The sequence below is a fragment of the Protopterus annectens genome, chromosome 9.part0, assembly GCF_019279795.1.
Source record: "Protopterus annectens isolate FY-2018-M chromosome 9.part0, PAN1.0, whole genome shotgun sequence".
Classification (NCBI taxonomy): domain Eukaryota; kingdom Metazoa; phylum Chordata; order Ceratodontiformes; family Protopteridae; genus Protopterus; species Protopterus annectens.
In genome coordinates this window covers 666,715,317-666,741,329 of record NC_056743.1, presented here as the reverse complement: position 1 = coordinate 666,741,329, position 26,013 = coordinate 666,715,317, and the positions used below count along the sequence as shown (strand labels likewise).

The following is a 26,013-nucleotide window of genomic DNA, read 5'->3' as shown; positions in this document are numbered from 1 at the left end:
AAAAATTTTGCTCATCCAAATCCAGCTCCTCCTCAGAGGAATCCTTTTCCCTGGGTCTTTTTAGCGGAGTAGAGGACTGGGGGGGGGGTTGAAACAAACTCCCTGAGGAGGTTTCAATGCCATCAAAGCACTAAAAAAGCACTGAGCGAAGGCCTATTTACTCAGCCTTAGAAGCATTATGTTTAAATCTCATTTTTTCTTCAATGGGACATCCACCTTATAGCTTTTGGAAATCTCTGACCCAGGACAGCATTCAATAATAGTAGTAGGAACTTCTTCTCTGACTAATATTTGAGGAACACCCCTAGGCCCCTCAGAAATAATCAGTCGTGGTTCCCCCTGAATGTCCGAAACAGACATCTGCAATGCCTCCTCGGACATGCTTAAAGTCTGATCCCTGCCAGCTTCCAAGCAGGTTGCATCAGAAGTATCCAACGATATAGCCGGGTGAACCTCTGGGCAGTGCCTTAGGAGAGACATCCGGCGAAGGCTGAACAGCAGAAAATTCCGGGATAGGCTTCTTGGCCTTCTTCACTGACAGCTGTCTCTCTGAGCAGGAAGTTTCCACCACTGCATCTTTCACAAGAACCTTAAGACTCTGGTCTTCATGATACAGTGCCAAAGAAGAGAGCCTACTACAGAGGGTTTTAAATACAAAGGCCTAACAGATGGAATAGGACGTATGGTCACTCGAGGTGCCACGGCAAAACAGACACTGTTCATGGGAGTCTTTATGGGGAATCTACCACACTGGCATTTACCCTTCCTGGATGACATAAAACCCTACAAGCAACAATAAAATAAAGAGTTAAAAAAAAAAAAACAGCTGGGCACTTATCTGCAACAGCTTGATGAGCTAGCAATGAAACAGACATTCAGACCGGCAATCAAGCAACAGTGTTCAGACTAGGAGCAAAGAAGTTCTAAGGATGGTACATCCAGACTTCACCATCATACCCTACGCTATGCGAGGGGCATACATGTGACCTATGGCATACCTTAAAGAAAAGGCTTTGGATCCCTAAGGTAATGAATACTGCAACAGTGAAATGGAAAGACATCTGTTATGAATAAGAAGTTATGTACTCACCATAACGTTCCATCTGAGTAGGTATCTTCATTTGTCTGCAACCTTTGGGATACGGATCCGATATCGGATCCGAGCCAGCAACTTCTACCACAGCATAAATCCGAGCTCCTAGCTCCTCCCTTTACCCATAATCCCCTGCCTACCCTGACTGACCTCAGATCAAGTTTGTCCCATAGCACAGCTGATAAGTGTCCCAAAGGGAACAGATGCTAAGAACCTCAAGAACGATAATTTTGGTCAGGGGGAAGGAGGGGGGGTGGTTGCAAACAAATGAAGATACCTACTCAGATGGAACGTTATGGTGAGTACATAACTTCTTAATCTGAAGTAGGAACTTCATTTGTCAGCAACCTTTGGGACAGTCTCCCCAGCTACCTAAATCTTGGGTGGCCTTCATGGAAGGATATTCCGGAGCACCGCAGAGCCAAAGGGCGCTCTACCTCGGGAGACAACATCTATTTTATAGTGGCTGATAAAGGTGTGAGATGAAGCCCAAGTGGTTGCGGAACAAATGTCATCCAAGGGAACCCAAGCTTGAAAGGCTGCCGATGTGGCAACGGCCCTAGTCGAATGAGCATGGACTCCTTGAGGTGCAGGCCTTCCAGAGCTCTGATATGCTAACAGAATACAACTCGAGATCCATCGAGAGAGAGAAACTTTAGAAACTGGCTTACCGAAATTGCTTTTGGCAAAGGAGATAAACCACTGATGGGATTGGTTATGATCAGCAGTTCTATGAATATAAAAACGTAGCTATCTGTGTACGTCCAAGGAATGCAGCTTGTACTCTCCTTTGTTTTGAAAGTTGGGGAAAAACACTGGGAGATTGATAGATTGATTAATGTTCGCTTCTGAAGATACCTTAGGTAGGAAGGACGGATTGATCCCGAGGTAAACTCTATCCGGGTGAAAGACCAAATATGGTGGTTTGAGACAAAGCTTGCAATTCCAATCCTCTTTTGGCTGAAGTTATGGTCACCAAAAAGGCTGTCTTCCAAGAAAGAAATTTGAGATCAACCGTGGCCGCCGGTTTGAAAGGGGGACCAGTCAAGGCCTGTAAAACTAGGGATAAATTCCATGGAGGTACCACCTCTTTGACTGGAGGCCTAAGGAGGAAGGTACCCTTGAGGAAGGTCTTACACAGTTTGGAAGTGATAAAAGAGGGCTAGACTCTTGCCCCACGTGATAGTATGAGATTGCTGCAAGTTGTACCTTGACTGTGGAAGAACTAGCCCCCTGGTGTAAGAGAGAGGTTAGAAAATCTAGAACCGACGTTATCGGGGCCGTAAAAGGGTCTAAACAACGGTGTTCTGCCCAGATGGAGAAGCGTTTCCACTTACTCCGATAAACCCTCCTGGTGGAAGGCTTGTGAGCTGCTACTAGAATGGCTTTGACAGGTGATGAGATCCCGGGAGTCCTTATGAGGAGTGGAACTGGAGCAACCAAGCCGTCAGCTTGAGGTTGGCCAGGTTCGGAGTCGGAAGATCGAGAGGGTGAGAAATGAGATCCGGGAGGGGATCCAGCATCCATGGTGGATACACTAGGTGAGACCTTAGGTAAGGGAACCACGTCTGACTAGGCCAAAATGGGGAAATGAGGATCATCTTGCTCCCCAACTGACTGGCTTTCTGCAATAATTTCAACATCAGGGGAAGAGGAGGGTAAGCATAAAGCAGACCGGGAGGCCAAGCATTAACTAGAGAGTCTCTCGGGGACTCCCACGGAGGGGGGATCAGAGCGAAGTAATCGTTGCATTTGGTATTTGAAGGAGAGGCAAAAAGATCGCAACAAGGTCGCCCCCATCGGGCAAATACTTGCTCTGCAACTTGAGGGTCGAGAGACCATTCGTAAGGAGTCAGGATAGTACGACAGCCTGTCCGCTAGGATGTTGGACAGTCCCGGAATGTGCGCTGCTACGAGAAAGCGGTTGGTGGAAATCGCCCATTCCCACACTCTCATGGCCTCGCGGCAAAGGGGGTAAGACCTGGTTCCCCCCTGTTTGTTGATGTACCATACGACTGACATGTTGTCCGTCTGTACTGCAATCATCCCTACCGGGAGAGAGCTGTGTAGTGCCTGCAACGTCAAAAGCACCGCCCTCATCTCTAGGACGTTGATATGCAAAGAGGTCTCTACGTCGTTCCACGTGCCTTGGACTGTCCTGCCTGAAAAATGCCCCCCTCCCCCACCCCAGGCGAGAAGCGTCCGTGGTCACTGTGTCGACTGGCGGTGGTAGTGAAGGGACGTCCCGTGTGGAGATTGGGGGACTGGAGCCACCATACGAGTGACCTTCTGCAAACCTTGCTTAAGGGAATGGGATGAGACAGGGACCATTGTACCTGGAGGGTCCACTGCAGGACCCTCATGTTCAGCCGGGCCAATGGCAGCAGAGGGATTGCAGCCGCCATAGATCCTAAAGCCCTCAGGACCAATTCCGCCAAAGGAGTTGGCAGTTGAAGGATGGCCTGCACTTGCAACATCAGGTTCCGAAGCCGATCTGGAGTCAAGAACGCAAGCATCTGTCTGGAATCCAGTCTCGCCCCTATAAAATCCAACACCTGTGTAGGGCTCAGAGAGGATTTGGTCATGTTGATGGTTAATCCTAATAGTGGCGCCAGACTGAGGAAAAAATCCCTGCATGAGCAAAGTAGATGCCTTGTTGGGGCAGTAAGGAGCCAGTCCTCCAGGTACGGAAAGACCTGAATTCCCTGGAGTCTCAGGTGGGCTGCTATTATCGCCAGGACTTTGGTGAACACCCTGGGGGCTGAGGTGAGGCCGAAGGGGAGGGCCCTGAATTGAAAGTGACCGGCTCCCAGCCGGAAGCGGGGAAACCTCCTGGAACGCCTGTCCACTAGAATATGATAGTACGCATCCTTGAGGTCTATGGAGCACATCCAGTCGCCCTCCCACAATAAGGGGAGGACGGATTCCAACGTGACCATTCGGAACTTTTCTTTGGGTACCGCCAGGTTTAGGAGAGAGAGGTCGAGGATGGACCTCAAGTCCCCCGTCTTCTTTGGCACCAGAAAGAACCTGGAGTAAAACCCCGATTTGATTTGATCTGGGGGGACGGGCTGGATGGCTCTTTTTTGCAGAAGCTGCTGAATTTCTGCAGTAGCCGCCTCCCTCTGACTGGGTGGTACGTCGGGGAGGTCTCTGATTCTGGGGGTTACGATAAAGGGAATTTGGTAACCTCTGGATATAATACGAAGCACCCAGCGATCCGTTGTTATGGACTCCCAACATTGCTAGGTGCCTCGAAAAACACCCCCCGACTGCCTCCAGAGTGGAGCATTCAGGCAACCCCTCAGGGGTTCTGCGTGGGCCTCTCAGAGAACAGTTCTATAGATTCAAAATTCCTGGGACCCCCTCTGCCTCTGGGGCGGCGTCCTCCCTGTCCTCCTCTGCCACGAGAGGACTGGTTGTCCTGAGCAGACTGGGATTGATGCGATTTTCAGAACCACATCATCTTCTGACCCTTTTGGTTCTTGGAAAAGGACCTCTGGGGCGCAGAGAAGCAAACTCCGACGGCAGACAAAGTCTTCCAGTCTTTCTCACTCTGGAAAAGAGTGTCGCGAACGGTTTTGCCGAACAGTGCAGAACCATCAAAAGGGGAATTCTCGAATGACGCCTTAAAGGGTTCCGATAAGTCACAGTGATGGAGCCAGGCCTGTCTCCTCATGACAAGCCCAACTCTGCCTGCTCTAGCAGCTCCCTCCATAGCATGAGACAAAAGCCGCATAGAGGTGTTAGAAATAGAGCGGAGGGTGGTCATTCGGGAGGAGTACAGATCCTTGTCTCCCTCCGACATGGACCCTGGGGGGAGCAGCGTATTCCTTAATTAGATCCCGCTGCATCCGAATAACGTGTGCCATGTTGTTCAAGGCCCTCAGAGAAGGTCGCTGAACTGAATGCCCGCTTCCCAAGACGGTCCATCGCGCGAGACTCCTTGCTCGGAGGATGAACCGTGGGGCTCTCCTGACCCAACTCTTTCTTGGTGGCTGCAGCCACCAACATGGCATCCACAGGAGGACCTCTGCTCCAGTGTGATCTCTCTGCAGGGGGGCTCAAAATTTTGTCTGGGCTCTTGGGGATTGGCTCTACGGTGTCCGGTTCCTTCCAAGCCCTAGTGGATGAGAGATCCATCAAGGGGTCGGGTGGAGGGGACACCCAAGAGGTAGATGGTCCTGCCTCAAACGCCTCAAGGAATACGGACTCAGAGGAAGCCTTGGGGGCAGACCACCCGCCCCTGATTTTGAGCATTTCCATGATGTCTCTGAAGGAGACATCCTCGGGGGGGTGACCTAGGGGAGCCTTCCCCTTCATCTAAGTCCGTATCTTCGGTGAGACTCTCAGGGGAGTCTATGTGCCTCCTCTTGCACATCGCCTTGTGAGGAACCTCCTCGGGGGGGGGGGGGTTGTCAGAGGAGCCCTCACGGGCTGTATCTTGTTCCACTGGAACTCCAAGAGGCGCTGAGGTAGGCTGCCCCGAGGGTCGGATGAGGGGAGCCAGGACCAGATGAGAGGGAGGGAGCCAAAGCCAGGACCGGAGGCCTGGAAGCACTCGACAGTGCCCTCTCCACCGCAGCGAAAGCCGAGAGGGAGCCGCTCTGACGGATCCGCGACCAGACTCCCACACTATTCCGAAGCGGGGATCGGACCCGGCGCCGAGAACGTCGGATCAGAGGGACCAGTGTGCTCCAACCGGGACGGAGCCGAAAGCACACCAAATCCTTCGGATCCGAAGCTCGGCCCACGGCTCCGAGAGGTCGGATCCGACAAACTCGAGGGAGCCGTCAGAGCAGACGTGACCAGCATGGTCAGCTCCAACCCACCCCCGGATCCAACATGGCTCGGCTCAGAGCGCTCCGAACCCGGGATGCGGGTCTGAGAAGGAGCAACAGGGGCAAAAAAAGGGGTCGAGCTCCCCCCCGGAAGGGGGGGGGCAAGAGCACTCCCACCTGCATCTGGGCCTGGATGAATCTCCTCATCATCCTGTCCATGCCCGCATATGACATGCTAAAGGTGGACCTCGAGGAGGCCACCGAGGCCGAACTGGAGTGCCGCCTCGATGACCTCGACGGGGACTGGGTCACCTCCTCCTCGGGTCCCAGGGAGAAACAAGGGGATCGGATCCGAGGAGGAGGAGACCGAGAAGACCTGGATGGAGAAGCCCTCTTGGCGGGCGGGGCCGATGAGTCCTCGGCCCGCCGCTTAAGGTGCTTCTCCCTCCGCTTCTCTTTCCTGGACTCCCTATCCTCTGGAGCCGAAGCGGGAGCTTGGTCGGAGGAAGGGAGGCAGGAGTGACCGCTACCAGGTCCTACACCTCCGAGATGGAAGTGACACTTCCATTGTCTGTCTGGATTCAACAACTCAGGAAAATGTGATCTTGTGAAGAGGTGAGGAATTATTTCCTGTAGTTAATGGTGAATAAATGGTGGCATCCTGGTTTTGGAGTAGTGTGTGTGAAGAGGGGGACTGTAAGAGTAGATTGTCCAGGTATGGAAAAATCTGGATGCCAAGTACTTCCCTTCCTGCTTTACCAACTTTCTAGCCTCACCTCTCTAATTCCTTAACATTCTAGCCTCACCTCTCCAATTCCTTCACATTCTAATGTCCTTTCTTATTTTCTTACACTAACCTTTATCTATCCCAGAATTTGACTGAAATTTACTATATAGTTCTCCTGCCAGAAACGGTATATGGTTTTTACAACCTATTATTCTCTTTATATATTTTTCATGCATTATATAACATGCACATTAGGAACTCTCTTCTACCTTGTATATAATGTACAGTCAACTTTACTGCTTGCCTTTATATTTTGCTTAGTTTTCTTTTATTGTATTTCACATATTTTACAAATTTGCTGTCATATCTGAAATCATTGTTCAATTTAATTCTGTTTAATGCGTACTGTAGAGCTTTTCTCCCCGGGCCTCCACTGAAAATGGGCTCATACCCAGTCGGACTTTCCAGGTAAACAAAAGTCATATAAAACAAGTAAATAAATGTAGCTCTGTCAAGGCAGTATCCAAGTTTGCTGTGGACGTCTGAGATATGCAACATCCTCGCTCTCTAGTTTGCAGGATCAGGACAGAAAATGGGAAGATAGTTAGTCTGGCTTAAAGTAGGATACCAATTTAGGCATAAAAGGATTCATTCTCAAAGAACCTTGTCCGGACTGACACCATAACAGCTTGTAAATCAGACACCCTTCTTGCACAGGTCAGAGCAATCAAAACAGTTCTCCATGTTAAGAGCATCAAGTTAGCCAAATTAGTTTCAAATGGAGCAAGTGTTAGCTTCTCTAGCACAAAACTAAGATCCTAAGGACGGGCTACCCATTTTCTTGAGGACCACTTATGCAAAAACCCTCTCAAGAAAATTGCGACATGAGACTGCACTGAAAGAGGAGGACCCATGGGTAGTCATGCTGAAATGGTCAAAAAAATTAACCTTAGTAGACGAATAAAGCAGGCCATAGGATAGTAACTTACACAAACACTGTAAAACCACAGAATAACTAGCCTAGAATGGTTGCTGGCTATGCTATTGGCACCAACCAGAAAACCATTTCTGCTTGCTAATATATGACTTCATAGCAGTAGGCTTTCTTGTCTCCATTAGTACATGTCCTCAGTACACAACTGTTTAAAAGAAATGAAGACCCTATCATGCAAGCAATCAACTGAAGTTGATTAATGTCAGGCTGAATCAACATCCCTGACCCTCTGTAAACAGATCCAGCCAGTGAGGAATCTTGTGTAATTGCTCCCCGAATATCCCAAAGAAGGGAGAACCACAGTTAGCTGGACCAGAAGAGAGTCGCCACAATGACCTTGGGGGATGTTTTCAGAATCTTCAGGATGTGTGGAAAAACATACAGTAGTATCCATGTCCAAAGAAGGAAAAGGCATCTGTTTTCCAGGCCTTCTTGCAAGGACGACGGGAACAGAATCTTGCCAGTGAATTGCTCAGATAGAAGGCAAAGAGGTCTACCAGAGGAAATCCCCTCAGAAGAATCAGTCTTAGAAGACCCCCAATCTAGTTACTATTTATGAAGGTCTGCCCTGGTCTTGCTCACCTTGTCTGCCACACATTGCTCTGATGGAAAGTAGTATGCCTGTAGATTGAGATTGTGCTTTTAAGCTAAATCTCAAACTAAAATGGCTAGTCTGCAGAGATAGTATGACAGTGTTCCCCTTGTCTGTAACCACTTGAATAGGTCCCCAGGGACCAAAGATGGTTCAGAGAGTTGAGTGCCTTTTACCTGGGCAAACACCTCTTTGATATTTATGTGCTTGCATCTGTTCTTGATATCCCACAGCCCCTGCACTTTTATCCCTTCTGAAACTGCTCTCCAAAAAAATCCAAAGTATCTGTGTTGACTGACTGCTTTGAAGCAGGGAGGGAGGGAAGACTGAACTGGATTTAAGGATATTTGTTGTCTCCACCCAAAGACTTCTCTCATGACAAACCTCGGCACTGGGATTTGAAAAGCTAAAGGGTACTAGTGCTAGGAACAGAGATTTCAGACAGCTGCACGTTTCTCATGTTGAGTCTTGCCAGGAGAATGAGAATCACTGATGCCATGAGACCAAAATCTTAAAGAACTCCCTCGCATTGATTGAAACTTGAGTGGAAAAACCTTAGAAGTATATCTAGATAAAGATACATTTCTTTCTGTGGAAGAAAGGCTCTTTAAACTGAAATGTCTAGCTGACATCCCAGGAATGCAATCCTGTGTGAAGGAGTCAAGACTTTTACATGTACTCTTGCAATCCCAGCTTGTGTAACAGATCTCTCACCCAAGACAGATTCCTGACACTTTCAGAAAAGACTGTAAAGATAAGCAAATTATCTAAGTATGGATAAAGGTGGGTGCCTTGTAGCCTGCACTGAGCTATAACTGGAGCTAGACACTTTGAACACTCTTGGTGCACTGGACTGCCCAAAGGGTAAGGGAGAGAACTGATAATGGGATCCAGATACACAAAACCTTAAGAAATAACTCTAGTCTAGATGAATATGGATGTGATGAGCATCTTTTAAATCAAGTGTTGCCAAGAAACTTGAAAGAGGACGAGCAGGCAACAGCTTGTGAAGTGACATTAGTTTGAATTTCGGCACCATCACAAACATGTTTAGGAAAGAAAGAACCAGAACTGGTCCCCAAAAATTTCTTTGACACTCAGAACATCCTTGAATAAAAAAAATATTCACTATCCAGGAAGGACTAACTGGTTCTTTTACTCCTTGGGAAAGCATGTGATGAATTGGTGGAAACAAAAAACAGTCTGATCTGTAGGATGAGGAATAACCCCCTGGAAAGAAGGAATTTCCTCCCACTGCCATCTGTAACCCTGACGAATGACTTGTCTGAAACTATCTATTGCCAAATTAAGAATGGAGATTCAGACATCCTGGAAGAAAAAAAAAAGTCCAGAGTGGGAGGGTTTCACAAAGTCTCTTGAACAGTCATTCAGACTAACTGTCCTTGGTTATGGGAGGTATGAAACTTCTTTTGGAACTGGCTTAGCATTTCCTAAACTTCCGTTTACCTGTACTTTGAGGTTTTTTTTTTTTTTTTTTTTTTGCCAAAACAGAGTACAGAAAAAATCCCTTGGAAAATTTTGAAAAGGAGAGCTGAAAATATTAACAGATTTCCTGGATTAGCTTGCCCCTTTCATCACACTTCGATCTCTGCAATGGAGGGCCAAACATCAAATCTATATCCATGAGAGAATTTAAAACCTCATGTTTATCATCTGGGAGGTTCTCAGAATGCAGCCATGCAAACCTTCTCAAAACAGTACCAATGACCATAGTCCTGGAATAAGTATCAACGAAACACACACATACATTGTAAACAATGAGTAGTGACTTGTGCAGAAGAAACCAAGTTTTTTAAAGCAGATTTTCCCTCAAAAGAAGAAAATAAAAGTTCTGTACTCACTATAACTATGCATCTGTGTAGTCTATTTTCATTCTTCAACAAATGGTTTCGTATCCAATCCTTGGATCAAACTGTCATTTTATGACTCTAAGACCTGACTCTAGAGTTCCTCCCTTATCCATAATGCCCCTGATCACTGTATTACATCAGAGTTTGATGCTATTGTACAGCATCACAAAAAGGTATTCCATGACAGCTATGGCAGACGAGACAGCTGAAAGATTTGGAGATCAAACACTATGGTTCCTAACAATTCAGTTGGGTCTCTCCTAAAGATATGGGTAAGGTGAAGGTGAGAAGGAAAGTGAGGAAGAAGGAAAATGGTCAACACAGATGCACAGTTATGGTGAGTACATAACTTATGTCTGATGTTGTCATTTTCATTTGTTCCTCAATGAATGGGACAGACCCCCCCCAGCTATGGTTACCTTGGGTGGCCCTCATGGAAGGATGTCCCAGAGAACTGAATGCTGCTCTGTTCCTGGAGATAATATCCAATTTGTAAAGAGAAATAAAAGTATGAGCATCAGACCATGTGGCAGTTGCACAAATGTCTTAAATGGAGGCTCTCTCTCAAAAAGCAGCTGATCTAGCCATTGTCCTAGTTGAATGAGCTTTTGGTTGTCTTGGTAAGGTTAGGCCTCTCAAGGAATAAACACAGGAAATACAATCTAGTACCCATTTCGCCAGTAGTTTTTACCATCTTGTCATTGGAGAAAGAGACAAACAACTGATCAGTTTTCAAGTTCCTTAGTCCTGTGAAGGTATAAAAAAAATATGGATGTCTACGGGATGAAAGGCATACTCTCCTTTCATTGTCAAATTTAGGAAAGAAAACTGGTAAATTAATCACTTGATGGATGTTTGATTCAGAGGCCACTTCTGGTAGAAAAGAAAGGACCAGTGCATACAGTAACACTTTCCTTCTGAAATATCGTGGTTTAGAAGATGATGGAGTTCCCATACTCATCTTGCTGAAGTGATAGACACCAAAGAGATAGTTTTCCAAAATAGAAACTTATGGTCTACTTTAGCTGAAGGCTCAAACGATGGATGTACCAATGCCTAATACCAAGGTCAGATCCCAAGGTGGAGTAGGATCTCAAATTGGCGGTTTAAGTAAAACTGTAGCTTTTAGGAAGGCCTTACATAACTTGGATGAAGGCTACATGAAAAGAATTATCTCCAGTGTCAGTTGGGAGATAGCTGCCAGCTGAACTTTAATGGTGGAGAAACTTGTCCAGTTTGAAAAATGAGGGCAAGGAAATCAAACAGCTGGGAGTGGAGCAGTGAAATGATCCAAGTCTCCCTGACGATACCACACAGAAAATCTTTTCCATTCATTCTTCTAAATCTTCCTAGCTGAAGGTTTGTGAGGTGAGAAAAGAATCTGACCAACTGGGGAGAAAAGGCCTGGAATGACTCGCCATCACTGGAATTGGAGAAATCATGCAGTCACCTTGAGGCCTATAATATCCGAATTAATCACCTGTGAGGGGTGGGATCCAGTATCCAAGGAGGACATACTAGGTGAGACCATATGAAGAGAAAGCACACCTGCCGAGGAGAGCAAAGGGCAATGAGGATTACTTTGCTCTTCATCTGGTGCACTTTCTGCAGAAACCTGGGTATTAGAGGCAGGTCAGGGTAAGCATAGAGAGACTGAAGGAGTATCCTACTTGTCTATGAATATTGAGGGAATGAAGGACACGTTCCCTGTTGTTTTAAGGGTGAGGGAAACCAGCAGGGAGGTGAATAGATTGGTTTGGGGTAAATTCAGAAACCACTTCTGGCATGTAATAGAGGTTAGCCCCGAGAAAAAGTCTACCCTGATGAAAAATAAGAATGGGTTCAGGGCATATAACTGTCTGGAGTTCCAAGACCGGTCTGATGTGATAGCCACTAAAAGAGATGCTTTCCAGGAGAGAAACTGAATGTCAGCTGTAGAACCTGGTTGAAAAGGAGGCAGAGTTAATTCCAACAAAGGGTGAGAGTAGAGAGAAGACTGCATAGGAAGATAGGCACATATGGCTGTTGAATTTTTTTTTTTTTTTTTAATTAATCGAGAGATGAGTTGGACATCCCAGATTTAAACAAATGAGTAAGGTAAGCAAGTACCAGACTGAGCTCTGCTGTTTTAGGAGAAATATATTGCCACTGGCACCAAAATGAATAAAAGTTTCCACTTAAAATTGTAAGCTTTTCCCGTACTAGGTTCTCTCACTTTTCAAAATGTCCAGTCAGTATGTCCTTGTCCCAAAAAAAAAGATCTTGAGCAGCAACTAGTGGATCACCCATGCTGTCGATCTCAAGGTGTTGAGATGTGGGTGTACATTGGAAGACCTGTCTTATGACGGTCCACCTGTTGAGGTAAACATTTTGCCCCCTGCTCTAGCTGGTCAAAAGGGGGGTGGGCAATAAGAATCACCCTTGGTCCTTCCTCCCTGATTTTTCAGTAATGCTCTGGGGACAAGTGGTATGGGAGAAAATCCATAAAGAAACCGATCTGCCTATTGGTAGGAGAAGGCATCCATCCTCCATGCCTTTGGTTGTTTGCTCCTTGTGCAAAATTGTTGAAACTGGCAGTTTTGGTCTGAAGCAATAAGGTCCTTTTCTGGCACATCTTAAGTTTGGCAGATGAGTTGGAAGACTCTCCTTTTTAGGGTCCATCTCTGACCTGCTGAGGTGATCTTCAAGAAAGCTGTTAACCCCCTAGCAGGTATTGGGTTAAAGATGACGACACAGGCATTTTGCTGTGTCCCAAAATGACGTCATCAGGTGGCACAGAGGGTAAGAGTGTGCCCCCCCCCCCGCTTACTTATTTACCACTTCACTCTGGTGAAGTCAGTCTGTATTAGCAGAGTCCTTTGATTCTAGGCTTTATTGAAAGCTAGGTTGTCCTTTGAGAACAGTCATCACTTCCTTTAGATTTGTATGGATCTTTTCAGGAAATTTTGCTCCTATTTTCCTTGAACTTTAAGGCAAGTTGGAGTGTGCTCTCCAAGCCAAGTCTGAGACATCTGTGGACAGAGCCATAGCAGCTGGAGGGATGCTGAAAAGTACTCCTAGGTTCTGGTTGCAAGCCAAGATCCACCACTGAAACTTTTTTAGACAAGGTAGGAGTGGAATTTTGTGGTTGAGGGACTGGCTGTGTTAATTATAAACACTTTTCAAATGCCAATGTATTTTCCTCATGTGTAGCCTGGTTAAAGGAACCATTAAGACATCCTGTGTTGGAACAGAGTGAAGTGATTGAAAGCAGCTGGTTAGGAAAGCTCTTTTCATATTGAAGGAAACTTCTTTGTTGGTCTGTGTCTAGCAAGACTCCCTGAAAGACAAGTTTTCTGGAGGGAGAGACAGAAACCACTTCTTTGGGTTCAGGGTGCATCTTAGAGAGAAGATGGCTTCTTGTGTGATTTTGCTATAGGTATGTATAAAAGCAAGCATCATTTAGATCCAAGGTGACCATGCAGACTCTTGGGAAAAGCATAAATAGACGTTTTAACAAGGTGAGCATTTTGAATTTTGAAACCAGAAGAAATTTGTCTAGTTTTGACATATCTAGAATAGGCGTCCATGTTCCCTCCTTTCTTGAGACAAGAAAGGGGTCTTGAGTAATTATCTTATCTCTTTTCATGACAGCGTACTTCCTTGATAGAACCCTGCTGAAGACGCAGGCCTGTTTAGTTTAAAGCTTCTTTTAGCCAATATGCAGGAACCAAAGAAATGCCAGCAAACTTTGGCAGTGAAATGAAAGACAGTCTGTAACCAGATTTGATACTGAGCACTCATTTGTTTCAAGTAATTTTTCTCATTACTAAAAGATGGTTAACTTTCCACCTATTCTAAGTAGAAAAGAAGAATATGAGGGGGGATGGGGTGGGATTTGAGGGAGAGAGGGTAGAGAGGGGACCGACTAAGTCACGGTTGCTCCCTGCTAGGCCCCTGGGGTCAAGGTGCACTAAGGCCTGGATGAAGATTCAGGTTAGTATATTTTCTGTTGCCTTATTGGTCTATCCCCTCGGAGTGTTTTCCCTCTTTGCTGGGGGGGGGGGGGGGGGGCACCAGAATTAGTTGGACACTTTCAGCTAAACTTTGGTGACTAAACCTGCAGAAAGTTCTTGACAGCCTTCCTCCAGTTTCTTAAATGGTCTTTTGCTTTAGGTCCAAAGTCCTTGTCTAGGGGAGCATCTAGAATTTCAGACTTAACAGGATCTGGAAGGGATTGCTCTCTTTACCAGGCGTGTCTACGTATAACCAACTCCGAGACAACCTCACTTCTACATACTTCTACAGCAATGTAAAGGGTGCTTTGCAACCAGATAAATGTGAGTTGCAGATTTCCAGCACCTCTGAGAGCAGTTTTCTATTCCTTCCAGTTATTTCTTATAGTCCAGAAGAGTTTCCTGGTATTTAACCACATGAAACTGGCAACTGAGTGCTGTAATAGCTAGGTGGCAGATGTGTAGACTTAAATGATCTCCGGTTCTCCCTTCTATCATTAGGCAATAAGTCCCTGAAACTGCTGCCCTTAAACTCCTTTAGGACCTCAGGACACCACTTCAGTACATGCAGGAGAATTCCTAAAGAGAGGTTTGAGAGACAGCACAGAATCCAGTAAAAACAGTCTGGCTTCCTTAGAATGGGTGAGTCAGGCTGCAAGGATGTGTCAGCAACATCTAACACTGGAGGAATGGCCAAATATTTATGCTCAAGGAGCTTAACAAATTCTCTCACCTTTTAGAGGGTAATCCTGAACCTCCAAATGGAAATACTTTCTCATCTTATAAAGAATATTCCCAGAAGTGAAGTCCTCAAGTGGTGAAGCTGAGGCCAGGATGCCCTCTGTCCCAAATCAGCATATGAGCGTGTGGACAACTTACAACATAAACTAATTCATCTTCATAAGAATCATATGAATCTGAGGATTCCTTGGGGGGGGGGGGGGCTGGCAAGGCCTGTGGAAGTTGGGAGCCTGTAGGCATAGATTGAAGCATGGCAGAAACTATCCCTTTAGGTTTGGCCTTAGGTGTGGCATCTGAAGCACTGGGACCATGCAACAGGCATGCGGCCTATGAAAAGTCAGCAGATTATCTGAACCCTAAAATGACAGTCAGAAGCTGTGGCCTGCAAAGCTGTCTGACCAAATCATCAACCCATGTCCTTAGACTTGGGTGGACCAAGTGGGATCTGGAGACGTGTCCAAAGGGCACACAACAGTGGTCTCCAACACTTCTGCAGCTGTAGAAGGGGACTGCAAAGACATCTGTCAAAAGTTGCATAACAATACAGTCCCCGCCCATGCTTATCAAAAGCTTTTTTTTTTTTTATTAAGATGAGAAGGATTAGAATTTAAGTGCTTAGTAGTCGATGGACGCACTAAAGTGATACCTGCTGGGTCAGGTCTGGGACTGATGTATAAAAACTTGAAATACTGAGGTACTTTATATAATCTGTTTTAAGAGGTGCAGGCTGACTGCCAGGGAAACTATAGGCTGTGACAAAAACACCTCCCAAAGCTGACAAGAGTGAAGAAGGCTTTGGAAACTCCATTATATCAAATCATATTTTTCTGAAGGACTGAGAACTTCAGTATTTTTCTCCAGTGAAACATGGATTCATCCTAGAAACAGTCTCAGAGAAAGAATTCTACATAATGAGATTATAGGTTCCATAGGCTGGTACTAGGCTATCGGCCCTAGGGCCTATACAAGCTAGCCATAACAATTCCCTGGCTATTTCTTCCCACAGTATTTACTTCCCTGGTCAGATACTAAACTCTCTACAGAATATGAATGGAAATCCAGAGAAGAAAACTGCACCAGCAGAAGCAAAGGCATGACAATGATGGGTTACTATCCAGAAAATCTGCTTGCTGAATTCACCGCTGTCTAAAGTGAATAGGAATTATCCTAGTCAAGGCAAGAAGGGTAAGGAGCAAAACCTCCATCCATTCTCCAACTCGGAGAGCTTTAATGGATCCCTTTCAGGAAATAAGTCTGGGCCTATCAATGCCTTCTCTGAAAACAGCGTACTCCATTCCTGAGGGAGTAAATATGAGTGCCAATGCATAGCCTGATCCTTATTCTCCAAGCCATGATGAACTCTGAAAACCACTCTCATGGGAACTCCCAGAATGCTTTTAGGACTGCTAACAGAGCCTCTGATACACTCCTTTCCTGGCCAAACTTGATAGACCAGAACAAAAAAACACAAAACACCCTAGGTCTATGCTTGGGCACCAAGGGGGCTTTTCCTTCTTGTCATGTTAGCCAGGCAATGGAGGTAGTGTGAAAATGGCAGGACAGGTAATAAATGCCTTTCAGTGAGGCGAGGGCCTGCTCTCCTACTAGAGCTATCAAGTCCTGGGCAGGACATACAAGGCTTGCAGAAATCCTGTTTTGTGCATTTCAATCACACCATCTTACCACAAGTATACACCTGATAATGTAGCCCTAACTAAACCATCAGCACAATATCTACAGTAGTGCACATGCTACAACACAGTGGAGATCATGTCAATTCTCCTCTAGACCAAACCCAAGTGAGGGCACTGAACATATCCGTCCTGCTCCCTCAGAGTACAGATGGAACAAGAAATGGACAGCCAAGTTGAGAGAGACTGTCTACCCACTTGGGCATAGATGTGTAAAGGGTATAGACCTTCACAACTGAGATACAGAAAAAAAGGTGCCTCCAAGCAGCTCTAAACAGCATCCCAAATGACTAGCCAGTGAAGGTAAAATGACAAGGCATCGCAGGTTTCTACCCCAGAAACTCTGCCAGGTGCTACTGGAAAAAAAGAATGGAGCAGTGAAGCTGATCTAAGCTATTACTAGCCTGAGACAATCACTGAAGGAATAGTGACAACCAAGGGAAAAACTGATAGGTGCTGGACTCATTCCCATTCTCCAACTGATGGAGCAGAAAAGTCTGAAGTCTTTACAAGACAGAATAGCACAACCAGGAATTCTGAGCTCATATAAGGTAAAGACTAAAGACTAATACACTACTACAAGGCACCATGAGGAACCAGTAATGGAGTTTTACTCAAGTGAAAGTGGCTTAGAATTCAATGCTGGTTTCAGACCAAATTCAGTAATGGTGTGCTACTCCCATCCGTGACTCCAGCTTCATTAGACAAATAAAGGAAAGTTGTGTAAAATCTTACCATAACCATAGATGTCCTTCTCTTCCATGTTGCAGTATTCTACACGTGGGTTTACCCTTCTTCCTCTCCAGTTCTTCCGTCCAGGATTCCAAAGATTTTCAGTCCTTCTAAGTGCATCGGACATCTGACATGGCAGCAGGAATGTGGGCCATAAAGTGACGTCTGCATACACCAACCCTCAAAACACAGAAGCCCCACTTGGAGCCAGTCCTATAAGGTCACAGCCTACCCAGTGTCACCCAGGAGAGCAAGTGCAACTTGACAGGAGGGGAAGGCGGGAGGGAAGGAATACTGCAACATGGAAAAGGACATCTATGGTTATGCTAAGATTTTACACAACTTTCCTATGTCCTTCTATTCCAATGTTGCAGTATTCTACACGTGGGCGAGTGCCAAAGCTCAGTGAGGATTGGGTGGTGGTCTAGAAGAGGTTTCCAGGAACCTGTGTAGGGTAGCCCTGGCAAACCCCACCTTGGCTCTGGATATATGGTTCAGCTTGTAGTGCTTGGTGAAGGTGTGCACAGAGGACCAAGTAGCTGCTTCAAGCATTGTGTTGGGTGTCTAGCCCCTTAAAGGAAGCTCCAGAAGAGGCCATTATTCTGGTGGAGTGGGCTTTGACAATCCCCTGCAAGGTTTTCCCATGGTGTAGCTACAGAATGAAATGGCCCTGGAGATCCACGCCGAAATGGTCTGTCTGGTCACTGCTTTCCCCAGAACTCTGGGGTTGAAGGAGACAAAACAGTTGGGTCTGATTTCCTAATGGATTTGGTTTTATATAGATAAAACCCAAGCTGTCTGTGGATGTCTAGGGAATGAAGTATTCCCTCACTATCTTCCTGCAGATTGGGGAAAAAGGTGGGCAGGTGAATGGCCTGGCTCAAGGACAAGCCATTCACTACTTTGGGGTGAAAGACTGGTTCGTCCGGAGAGTAACCCTGTCAAGGAGGAAGGCTAAAAATGGTGGTGTAGCCATTAGCGCTTGTAACTGAGACCCTTCTGGCGGAGGTCGGAGCTACCAATAAAACAGTTTTCCATGTGCAAAATTTTATGGAGGCCTTGTCTGCTGGCTAAAGGGGGCTAAGGTGAGTTTTTCTAATACATAGTTAAAATCCCAGGGAGGAGGGGACGGTTTTCTGGGGGGGGGGGGGGTCTCAAGTGCAATAACCCTTTGAGGAAAGGTTTAGCAGGAAGTCTGGATGCAAGGGGTGGATCCAGATGTAGACAGGCAGAAATTGCAGACAAGTGTGCTTTTAAAGATGAGTAGGCCAGTCCTGTCTGCAATAGTTCACACAGCTAAGACAGGATTAAGGGGGGGTGAAGCTTTCCAGTTGGTTCAACTGTCTTTTGAGACACCAAATAGAAAACCTTTTCCACTTTTGAGAGATAGGATTTTCTTGTGTTAGGTTTCCTGGCCTCCTGCAGGACATTGAGCATGTCCTCGTACAGGTGTCTGAAGGGGATCGGAATCTTATCAACCACAAGGTAAGGTGCAGGGGGATTGCCACTGTGGGTGAATGTGTTCCCTTGTGCTGTGGGAGCAGCTCCACTGAGGGGGTAACTTATGGTGATTGCCCTCGGGCAAATGGAGAAGGGGGAACCCAGTGCTGTCTTGGCAAGTAGGGAGTCACCTGCACAATTTTTGGTGAGCCCTGCTGAATTTTCAGCAGCACCTTCTGAATCAATGGGAAGGCATACAGAAATTTCCCCTTCCAGGACATTGAGAAGGCGTTTGTTGCCAGTGCCTTGGGGTCGGGTGTCTTGGTGCAATAACCAGGAAGTTACCTGCTAATGGAGGAGACAAATGGGTCTATTTGAGGTATACCCCACCTGTGGACCAGAACCAGGAAAACATCTCTGTTAAGCATCCATTCGTGGTTGTTTGAGATGGTCCTGCTTATGCCTGGGAGATGTGCAGGGAGGTAGGTCGGCTGCCTGTAGGGTAATTCCCTGTGAGGTGGCCAGTTTCCAAACCTGCAGAGCAAGTCTGCAATGGAGGCATGATTTTGTCCCTCCCCATTTGTTGAGATACCACAGGACTGTGGTGTTCTGTGAATACCTTGACAGGGGCTTGCTCTAGGTAGGGTTGGAAGGCTTGCAGAGCAAGGAGGATTGCTCTCATTTCTCTGACGTTTATGTGCTCGTTTGTGTGTATTTCCACAAACTTTGCACTTGTCTTTATCCTAGAGTTGCTTCCCATCCCAGATGTGAAGCATCTGTATGCATAGTGGGTGTGGGTGTCTGTAGAGGGAGGCCTGGGTTCTTGGACACCTGAGCCACCCACTATCGCATTTCGTATTTCAAGAAGGGAAGAAGGGGAACCCTGAATTCCAGTGGATGGGAGTGCTGAGTCCATACTGACTGAAGATACCACTGCAGTTTCCTCATATGCAGTCTTGCCAAGGGCAACATGGGTATGGTGGCTGCCATGCAACCCAAAAGTCTCAGTAACTGCCTTGCTGTCAGTTCTGATGCTTGAAGCACACCAAGTAGGTGGTGGGTCAAGGGCACCACCTTCTCTGGTGGTAGGAAGGCCTTCATCAAGTCTGTCCAGATTCTGCAATCCAAGAAGACAGTGTCCTGTGTGGGTTCCAGGTGAGATTTTGGGAAGTTTATTAGAAATCTTAGTGTGTGTGTAAGAGGTGCAGAAGGGCCTAAGTATGAATAAGGGTCTTCTGATTGTCTGCCTGAATTAGCAAGTCGCCTAGGTAGTTCTCATTTGGATGTCCTTTGTCTTGCAGTAAGTGATGACTGGAGCCAGACATTTTGTGAATACCCTGGGTGCAGTGGAATACCCAAAGGGCAAGGCACTGAATTGAAAATGGGATGAGCCTGCCAAATATCTCAGGTATTTCCTGAAAGCCTTTACTGGTATGTGAAGACAGCATCCTTTATGTCCAGGGTTGCCATGAAACCTTGAGGTAGGAGGAGGGAAAAGAAGGTGGGGAGAATGAGCATCCTGAAGGTAGGAACTTTTGCGAGAGGTCTAGTATAGGCCTCCATGGTCCATCCTTTCTGGGAACCAGAAAGATTCTGGAGTAAAATCCTTTTTTTTTTGTTTCTGTAGGCACTAGTTCTATAGTGCCCTTTATCAGCAAGGTTTGCAGTACCGGTCGCAGGAGGGATGGCTGGTGGGTGGCTATGGAGTGCCCAGCCTTGCTGGGGGGTGATCCAGGTCATAAAGTAACCGCTCTGGATAATGGACAGAACCCATTTGTCTGAGGTAATGAGTGACCATACAAGGAGACAGTAAGGGTAAGGAATGCGAGAGGAGTGGGGTAAGAGGTTGGCAGGTAGTCGGACATTACCTGTCCTATCTGGAAAGGGAGACCTCCTGCTGGAGGAAGGAGAAGCTCTAGCCAGAGGGGACCATTTTCTAGGGGGTCTCCTGGACCTGGAGGGAAACACAGGCCTAGAGGTTTTTGTAATGAACTGAGTCTTGGCCAGGTAGTTCCTATGGAACTTGGGGATGGGCGAGACTAGCAGGTGTTTGAAGTCCTGCAATTCTTTGCCCTTTTTGTTGCAGGGACTTGAAGAGGTCAGCCACTTTTCTGCCAAACTGGGCAGAGTGATCAAAAGGAGCATCAATAACCTTAGCCCTGAAGTTGTCAGGGAGGGGCTGAAGGTGTAGCCAAAAGCATCATCTTAAAACAGAAGCTGATGCAGCTGACCTGAGGCTTCAGATGCATCATAATTGCATCTTGTGAAGTGTCTATTCACCTGAGAGGCAAGTGCTAGCAGAGAGGACAGGGAAGCTTTGGCTGCACTATCTGGCATCAGACAATTCCTTAGTGGCTTTGTCCAGCAGGGCTAAGGAGTACTTGATCATGTGAGTATGGTAGTTAGTGATCCTAAACAAGATGGCAAAAGTGCATATTTTCTTTCCCAGCCATTCCATGGTCTTGCTGTCCTTGTCAGGTGGAAGAATGGCTGTAGTAGGGAGCAGTTTGGAAGCGCTACCAGTAGAAATGGAGATAGTAACTGGGTCAGCTGGACGACAAGCAGAAATTTCTGTCTCAGGGACCTTGTATAGTCTTGTCCGCCCTGAGTGGGGGTGGAGGATGGGAGTTAGAATTGATGGAAGCAGAGGAAAGGCATCCAGGAAGGCCGCAGAACAGGAGGGATAGCAGAAGGACTAAGGTGTCCATCTGTATGAGGTCATAAAACCTCTTCTGAACTTCAGTCATATCTCAGGATTCCCACTTCAAGTGGACTTTCATTTTGCTGACAGTTTCCCCAAAGGTTAAATCCTCCACTGGGGAGTAAGGCTCAATGGAGCCTTCTTCTGGAGATCCATATCCCTGGGGGGAGGAGTAGGAGAGGGAATCCTCTGAGGAGTCCAACAGTTCTTCTTCCAGTAATTCTACCCTCCTTTTAGGAACTAGAAAATGAAAAGCCACAATAAGGCTACTCCCTCCACATGGTAGCTAGCTCTAAGATGGTCCGTTTAGCGGGTATTACATATCCCCTTTCTTGTAGTTGCTGGTATGCAAGCACTACATATGTATCCCAGGTCCTTCCTTAAATAAAAACTATTTTTTAATTCTGATCAGTTAAAAATGACAAATTGCCTACTTCAAAGTACTGGTTTAAACACTAAATACTTTCCTCGGAGCAAATTTCTTGTTATAGTAACTTGGCTCAATATAAGAAATTACTCATTCATTCCAGCTACATTTCTTCGAGTGCAAAACCTCCATTCACTGACAACTATATGCTCCGCTTCCTCAGTGTGTACTTCCAAAGTTCTAAGTGAATACATTACCTGTATGCAAAAGCACTAGAGCAAGTTGCAAAAAGTTCCTTACTTGGAAGTCAACCTGTAACCTGCATACAGCCTGTGTGTAAAGGGGGGGGGGGGGGGGGGGGGAGTCCCAAAGCTCTTCCCTCTTCTAAAGCCAATTGATTCCAGTAGACATCCTGTGTTCAAGGTCACCGGAATGAATTTCCAAAGTCTAAGACCAACTTCAAATCGGCGTGCTGCCTGTGCACTTAAACGAATTCCAGGATAAGTAATTCTTCCATCCTCTGAAGCCAACTGGAATCAGCAAACTGCCTGTTTGCAAAGTCACTGGAGCAGGTTCCAAAATATTCCTAGTTCTAAAGCCAACTTCAAATAAGCATGCTGCTTGTGTTCAAAAACGGACTCGGGAACAGGTAAGTGCTTTCGGTTGTAAACCTTCTTCAGACCCTGTATTTATCTGCTTTGCTCTTCCTTTTATACTGTGTGTATTCTAGGTATTGACCAATAAGGTATTATATTCAAAGAGACTCTGCCTTCATTATTCATTAGTTACACTTACTACTTGTTCCAATCTGTCTTTTTGTATACACTGCCAAATCAGTTTAACCTCCTGAGTTCCTGCAAGTATGTCACTGGTTATTCTGTCCTCTTGGGAGGAGTCCATTGTCACATGTTCTTTAGTAGCCGGTTGTATAGCTTTACTGTCATGTTATTCAGTCCTATTTCTTAGTGGTTTTATGATAGAAGTATATCACCCCCAAGCCTCCTTTCTTTTAGTACTGGTTTTAAGGGGACTACTTCGTTAATGCCAGGACTTTGACTGGCACGTAAGTTCATAATCCACTCCATTTCTATTTTTTCAGTTCTGTTGAATAAATCACCTCATGCTGCAACTGAAACATGAGTTAATATCATAAATTTAAAGCTATGCCCTGGATTATGCTTTATATGCTGATACAAAGCATCAACTTCTATCTTGTTGTTGATGTCTCTTAGATGCCATAAAATACGTTCTTTGAACTTGGTTAGTTTTGCCCACATAAATAGACATACATCCTTCACAGCTGGCTATATATATTACATTCTCTGTACTGCAATTTCCATTCCCTTTGTAGGAATATATACGTGTGATAGGATGTTGGAACACATTAGTCGTATTAATATATTTGCATGCCTTACACTTCCCACATTTGAAAGTTCCTTTTTTCTTTACTACTCTTCTCTGTGTTGTTTCTGTTGTATTGTCTAGGACGTGGGAGGGGAGGAGCAGTGCTAAGGGTTCCTATTGTTGTAGGCCATAAAAGCATTAAATAAACTCTGGCTGAAGGCCTGCCAGTTGGGCATCCTTTCAGAAGCAGGAGATAAATGTTTTGTCTTTTGTTTTTTCTTAAGAGGCCTAGCTGGCGTCCAGCTAGGCAAAGGCCTCGAGTCACAGGGATTGCAGTGGTGGGATCCAACTGGCCCAGAGAGAGCACTAGTCCCCCCCACCCCCCGCCAAGAGTCTGCCAGTACAGCCTCTATGGACATGCCCATCCGCTCAAGATTGTGCGGCTCCCTCAGAGGTACCTGCTTTATCCAGACTGGTGGAAACTGAATCCTCGGCCAGGCTGATGTCAGCCACAGGCTGAGGAATGGGCAGTAGAGGCGCAGCAGTAGTAGTAGGCTGCATGGTCTTGGCCCTCTTCTTGGGTGGTTCTGAAGGGGCGTCAGACGCAGCTTCCATCCCCAATGCTGTTTGTTTTAACCGCTGGTTTTCTAAGTAAAGATTTAGAGCATGCAAATGGTGACATAAGGTCTTGGGTATGAACGCCTGACAAACTGTGCAGCTCTTGTGGTCATGTTCTTTACCTAAACAAGACAGATAATGATAGTGGGTGTCTGTGGGGTATCCGCCGACCAATTTATACTTGCCCTTTCCAGATGACATGAACAGACTACATAAAATAGGAGGACTGAAAGGATCCCCAATGGGGTACTTATCTGAATTTTTCAGAATCAGACGTCTGCGAGAGCAAGAGCACCTGGTGTACGACTGGCAGCAGAAAACATATGAGGACTGGTGTGTGCAGACATCACTTTTATGGCTCACATTCCTGCTGCCACGTCAGATGTCCGACGCACCTAGAGGGACTGAAAATGTTTGGAATCCTGGCCGGACTAACTGGCGAGAAAGAAAGGTAAACCCACATGTAGAAGTGATCTGTCCAAAAAAAAAAAAGTGTAACTGCTCTTACGATCCACAACCTCCCTCCAAAAAGAACAGTGCTTAGGGAACTCAAATTAACCAATTGCTGGTTGCTGGAATCAGGTCAGTTGACCAAAGTTTCCAGCTGATCATCCAAAGACAGAATAATGCAAGATTCTTAAAAGACACCCAACCCAACAGTGCGAGCAGAAGACATGGAAAGAGTAGACAACCAAAAGTGAGGAGTCCTGGAAAGACAGAAGGAAAGGAAATACTACCTCATATGTACACTACAGTCACTGTTAAAATGAATTTCCTGAACACTGCTGATGTCAATTATCTGTTCAGTCTCACAAATGTACAACTGCAACACACATGCAACATACTCCGCATTAACCTGAAACAAGTGCAATATGCAACTCAAAGACATGTACTTACCATCTCCTTGTGTGCCATGCACTGCACTGGCTTGGGCCCAGGACTTTACTCCTCCTACTACTGCTGTAGCTCCAGAAGGGGGATTCTGAAAACCACACAAGAAAACAAAGAAATAAATAGAATGCAAACATAAAATTATCTTTTAATTTTTCAAGAGACACATCAAGGAACTTAAGGACATTTGTGGGGGGGGGGGTCTATTTTTTTTGCACATGACCTAGGCACAGATAACTCCCCACCCCCACCCCAGTGGGTTGGTGCTATGTTCATAGGTAACCATGCAATTGAGGGGACCTTCCAGCATGCAACTCCTCCTCCACAGCAGCTCAATCAATCCATTCACCCTTCAGGATTATACCTCCAGACCACAATGTCAATAACCTCCACCACAGATCACTGCGAGAGATATCCACATCACCACCTGTCCTCCTGGGATGGTAAGGCCTATTCTTCTCTGCTGCTCAGTCAGCAGAGCCATTAATCAAACCAGGGTCACCGTGGCCATAGTCAGGGCTCTCTCTCTACACTATCAGTGGCTTAGCCACAACTTCATTCTTATACTGAACGAAAATGCCACTTGAAACAGTACCCCAAAACAGACTGCCATATTACTGTAACACAAGAGCATATTTTCACATCTTTCACAATCAATATACAGTAAGTAATGTATATGTAAATATTCATCACAGTCGTTCATCTTTGAGCAATTTCTGCAATGAGGAAAAAGCAGAGAGATACTGATCATCTAACTGCAAATGTTCAAATAGCAAGATCACTACTACAGTGCTTTAAAAACATATCTGAATATACATGTTACATGCGGGCATCACTCTACCAGAAAGAGAGTCCAGGGACAGTGTGATATTACCTTCCATATAAACCGTGAATGTGAATTAAATCTGTAAAGGGTAGCATCACCTTCAATCAGCTTTAGTTCCTTACAGAGCCAAGAGTTTGCATTAAGTGTTCCTGCATTCCCCAATCTGAATGCAGAGAGAAGATTTACTGGCTAAATAAAATTCTAACCATGTTAGCAAGAAATTAATGCAAAATTAAAAGTCTGCCAAATTCCACAAAGAATAATTGTGTAAAATCTTGCCATAGCCACAAATGTCTCTCTCTTCTATATGTTGCAGTATTCATTACGAGGGAGTCCCACTCCAGGCTGCCCTAAACATCTGGCCAATACAGAAATGTCTACTGTGAGGTAAGTGCGACGTCGCGCATAGGATCCCTTCTGACGTCGGCACATACCATCCTCAGAACTGAATGCCCCAGGAAGAACACCAACCTAAGAAAAACTGAGAAAACACACATCCAGGAAACAAGCAAGTATCAGGGGGAACGTGAGGGGGAGAGAATACTGCACCATACAAAAAGACATCTACGGTTATGGTAAGAGTTTACACAACTATTCTGTCCTTCTGTT

General features: G+C 45.9%; 1 protein-coding gene across 1 annotated transcript in view; it reads right to left on the bottom strand.

Annotated features, from left to right (window-relative positions):
• Positions 1 to 26,013, bottom strand: part of PRRC2A (proline rich coiled-coil 2A) — a 3,202,076-nt gene that overhangs the window by 2,841,882 nt on the left and 334,181 nt on the right. The window contains exons 4-5 of the mRNA XM_044082142.1: positions 25,453 to 25,567; positions 24,585 to 24,669 (exon numbers count right to left, since the gene is read on the bottom strand). Coding sequence (XP_043938077.1) covers positions 24,585 to 24,669; positions 25,453 to 25,567 — 200 coding nt within the window. The remainder of the gene's footprint in view (positions 1 to 24,584; positions 24,670 to 25,452; positions 25,568 to 26,013) is intronic.